Consider the following 3,625-nt stretch of genomic DNA (forward strand, 5'->3'; position numbering starts at 1 on the left):
GTATTTCATTTTAATGGTTGTGTGATTTTATTTCCTCCTCTTATTTACAGAGTCCACATGGCCTTTCCTCTTCTTGGAAGAATCCATCTGGCAGGTGGTTTCTCCAATAGGGAGCCATAGGGATCTTCCCTAATTGGAAGACCTGCATGGAGGCCAAAAGAGGCAACAGACTTGTTGTGTTTATAATGACCACAAACTTATCCTTGCTTAATGGCTTCCCTAGTTTAAAGGCGCTATTGATAAATGATAGATGTGCAAGACAGATTTATTGTCATGATAAAAACAGAAGCTCACAATTATCAAGTGCCTACTCTATGTCACAGGCACCATACTAGAAAAATGACATGCATCATCTCATTTAATTCACTCATCGATCTCATTATGTAGGGAATATGTGAGGTATCTGCGAAAAGTAAGTTTCTCATGGTCACATAGTAAGTTGGTAGAGCCAAAATTCTATTCCAGGAGGTATGATTCAAACACTCATTTTTGAAATCACAGCTTTATACTGTAGCTTGGGAGAATTATATATCTAAAATAATTGTCATAAAAGGAACAGATAAATAATAATAATAAAAATTGTTTTTTTATTATACTTATTATTAGTTGGGAGTCCTTTTAGCACAGTGGTTAAGTGCTAAGCTGCTAATCGAAAGTTAGGCATTTGGAACCCACCAGCTGTTCTGCAGGGAAAGATGTGGCAGCCTTCTTCCCTAAAGATAACAGCCTTGGAAACCCTATGGGAAAATTGTACTCTGTCATATAGTGTTGCTTTGTGTTGGAATCGACTTAACAGCGATGTTTTTTTGTTGTTGTTGTTTTTGTATTAATAATTCAATTGTCCTGTTCACAAAGGCATTTATTTCTACACCTCACAAAGAAGGTACTAGTATTAACTAGATTTTTAAAAAACAAAAAAATAAGGCACCAGTGTTAACTGTCAAATCAGTAGGATGCGACAGGTCACATTTAAGATACGGATTTTCAACTCGGATGACCTTTATTCACTAACATAGAGCTACCAGAATAAAGGAGGCATGGGGATTGTCACAGAAAAGTACATACTTGAGAGTTCACATAATGTGTTTTCAATTAGCTTAGAAGGGTCATGTCAAAGAAAAAAATTGGTTTATGTGTATAGATTTAACTAGGAGAATTAGGACCAGTGGAAGAAAGCTAAAAAGAGAGAGATTTTTGCTAAAGTGTCTAAATAATTATATGCATTTAAAATGGAAAGTGCTACCTGTGACTGAGAGAGTCACTGTCATTGTAAGGACTCGATACCAAAATACAGGTGGTGTTGTAAAGGTGATGACTAGCTGAGATGCTAGTTCACTGTTCCCTGAATGTTGCTTTTAATTTCTCCAGCCTACACACTATTTAAATGGAAGCAGGAAACCAAACAAAATTTTCAGAATTCTTCTTGTTGGGCCTCTCAGAGGATTCTGAACTTCAGTGCCTGTTCTTTGGACTCTTCCTGTCCACGTACCTGGTCACTGTGCTTGGGAACCTGCTCATCATCCTAGCCATCAGCTCTGACTCCCACCTCCACACCCCCATGTACTTCTTCCTCTCCAACCTGTCCTTTGTTGACATCTGTTTCATCACCACCACGGTCCCAAAGATGCTGGTGAACATCCAGACACAGAGCAAAGTCATCTCCTACATAGGATGCCTCACTCAGGTGTTTTTCTTCATGATTTTTGCTGGAATGGAGAATTTTATCCTGTCCTTGATGGCTTATGACAGGTTTGTGGCCATCTGTCATCCCTTACACTATACAGTCATCATCAACGCCCGGCTCTGTGTCTTGTTGGTTTTGATATCTGGGGTCATCATTTTCTGGGCCTCTCTGCTTCATATTCTACTGATAACAGGGTTGAACTTCTGTACAGGAACTGAAATTCCACATTTCTTCTGTGAACTGGCTCAGATTATCAAATTGGCCTGTTCTGATACCCTCCTCAATAACATCTTTTTATATATGGCAACTGTACTGTTGGCTATGTTTCCCCTCTCAGGGGTACTCGTCTCTTACTCTCAGATTGTCTCCTCTTTAATGAAGATGGCTTCTGCTGGGGCCAAGTATAAGGCATTTTCCACCTGTGGGTCTCATCTCTCTGTGGTCTCCTTATTCTATGGAACAGCCCTTGGGGTCTGCCTCAGTTCTACTGTGATCCATGCTTCCCAGAGAAGCTCTATTGCCTCAGTGATGTACACTGTGGTCACGCCCATGCTGAACCCCTTCATATACAGCCTAAGGAATAAGGATATGAAGGGAGCCCTGAGAAGGCTCATCTGTAGAGCAGCCTCTTGTGCATTATTATGGCCACTGGTCTCAGGGCTGAATGCACTTCATGGTCCTCAAAGCCAAATGTCATGAATTTAAATATCCTGATTATTTTTTCTTCCTCAAAAAACATGCATCCTTTCTTCCAATCCCAAAGCAACTATAATTTGCTTCCTACTTGTTATTTTAGCATTTTTCCTCAATTCTTTCCTAAGTAAATCCTTTTGACTCTTCTATCCTATATGCTGTCCATAATATTCCTTCTTTCTTAAAGCCGTTCCTGAAAATTCCAAACTTAGATTTACTGCATTAATCTTGTTATGTGCAGGTGTAATTTCCCCAAAGGTTAATCTTTTAAACATTGATACCTTTCACCTTAATTTGGTTATGTATGTGTTTTTCCCTGAATGAAGTAAAATTGAAACCATACAACAGGCATAACCAACTGCTTGTCACATCTGGACTGTGCTTATTGCTTTACATGTATGATTTTATTTTACCATGAAAATATTTCTTTGAGGTATATCTTCATTCACCCCATTTTTCAGAGGAAGAGTCTGAGATTGGGATGGATTCAAACTTGGCAAACTGTCATTGAGTTAATACTCTTAACTTCGCTATCCTACTTTTTATAAGAACAATGATGTGGTTTTCAAGTTCAAGGGTGGGAATCTAGATTTGACAGATGGTTTTCTCAGATGGTTCATAGTAATATACTGCCTTGAAAAATATGAGACTTTGATTCATTGTGGTCCTTCTTTGCTTCTTTTCTTCCTTTCTTTTCCTTTTCTTCTTTGTTTTATTTTACCTTTATGTCTCATCATTGCAGTTTTAAGATATATTCCCTAAGATCCTAAAACATGTAGTTAAGGGATACAATCGAAGAAGAGTTGTTCCCTCACATGGTTTAATTTTTTGGGGCTCTCTGGAGGTGTCATCAGGAATGGTAGTTACAGACTTGTGGAATATGTTCAGAACTTCGTTTTTTGAGAAGATTATTGGTAGAATTGAGTACATCCTGTGAATGGAGGAGTAGTAGATGCTGTCCATCAATGCTCCACTTACATTCCCTGGCATCGTCTCACCACCTCTATTGCACATCTATCCGACTGCCAATGGACAGCACCAACTGGAACCTACTTTGTCAGATGCATGGTGGCAGAAATGACCCAGCAATTATATATCTCCAGGGGCAGCCTTCATTGAGAGGTGTGAGATATGCCTCTTTACTTGGGGGTAATTCTGAGATGTGGGTTTTGCACATGTTCCAAAATTTTCCCGGGATGAAAACTCTGCTCATTCACTGTGGTAGCTGACTTAATGTAAGCTTTATGG

The 3,625-nt window shown here is 39.1% G+C and overlaps 1 protein-coding gene across 1 annotated transcript; it reads left to right on the forward strand.

Moving 5' to 3' along the window:
- The first annotated feature begins 1,177 nt into the window (after nt 1-1,177).
- Nucleotides 1,178-2,383, forward strand: LOC135230494 (olfactory receptor 7D4-like). The gene has a single exon (XM_064279847.1). It carries the CDS (start codon nt 1,385-1,387, stop codon nt 2,381-2,383), a length of 999 nt encoding a protein of 332 aa, XP_064135917.1. The 5' UTR covers nt 1,178-1,384.
- The last annotated feature ends 1,242 nt before the right edge of the window (nt 2,384-3,625 follow it).

This window comes from Loxodonta africana, chromosome 3, assembly GCF_030014295.1.
Source record: "Loxodonta africana isolate mLoxAfr1 chromosome 3, mLoxAfr1.hap2, whole genome shotgun sequence".
NCBI classification, from domain to species: Eukaryota; Metazoa; Chordata; class Mammalia; order Proboscidea; family Elephantidae; genus Loxodonta; species Loxodonta africana.

Coding starts and splice junctions, on each gene's coding strand:
- LOC135230494 (XM_064279847.1), top strand. CDS start 1,385: ATGGAAGCAGGAAACCAAACAAAATTTTCAGAATTCTTCTTGTTGGGC.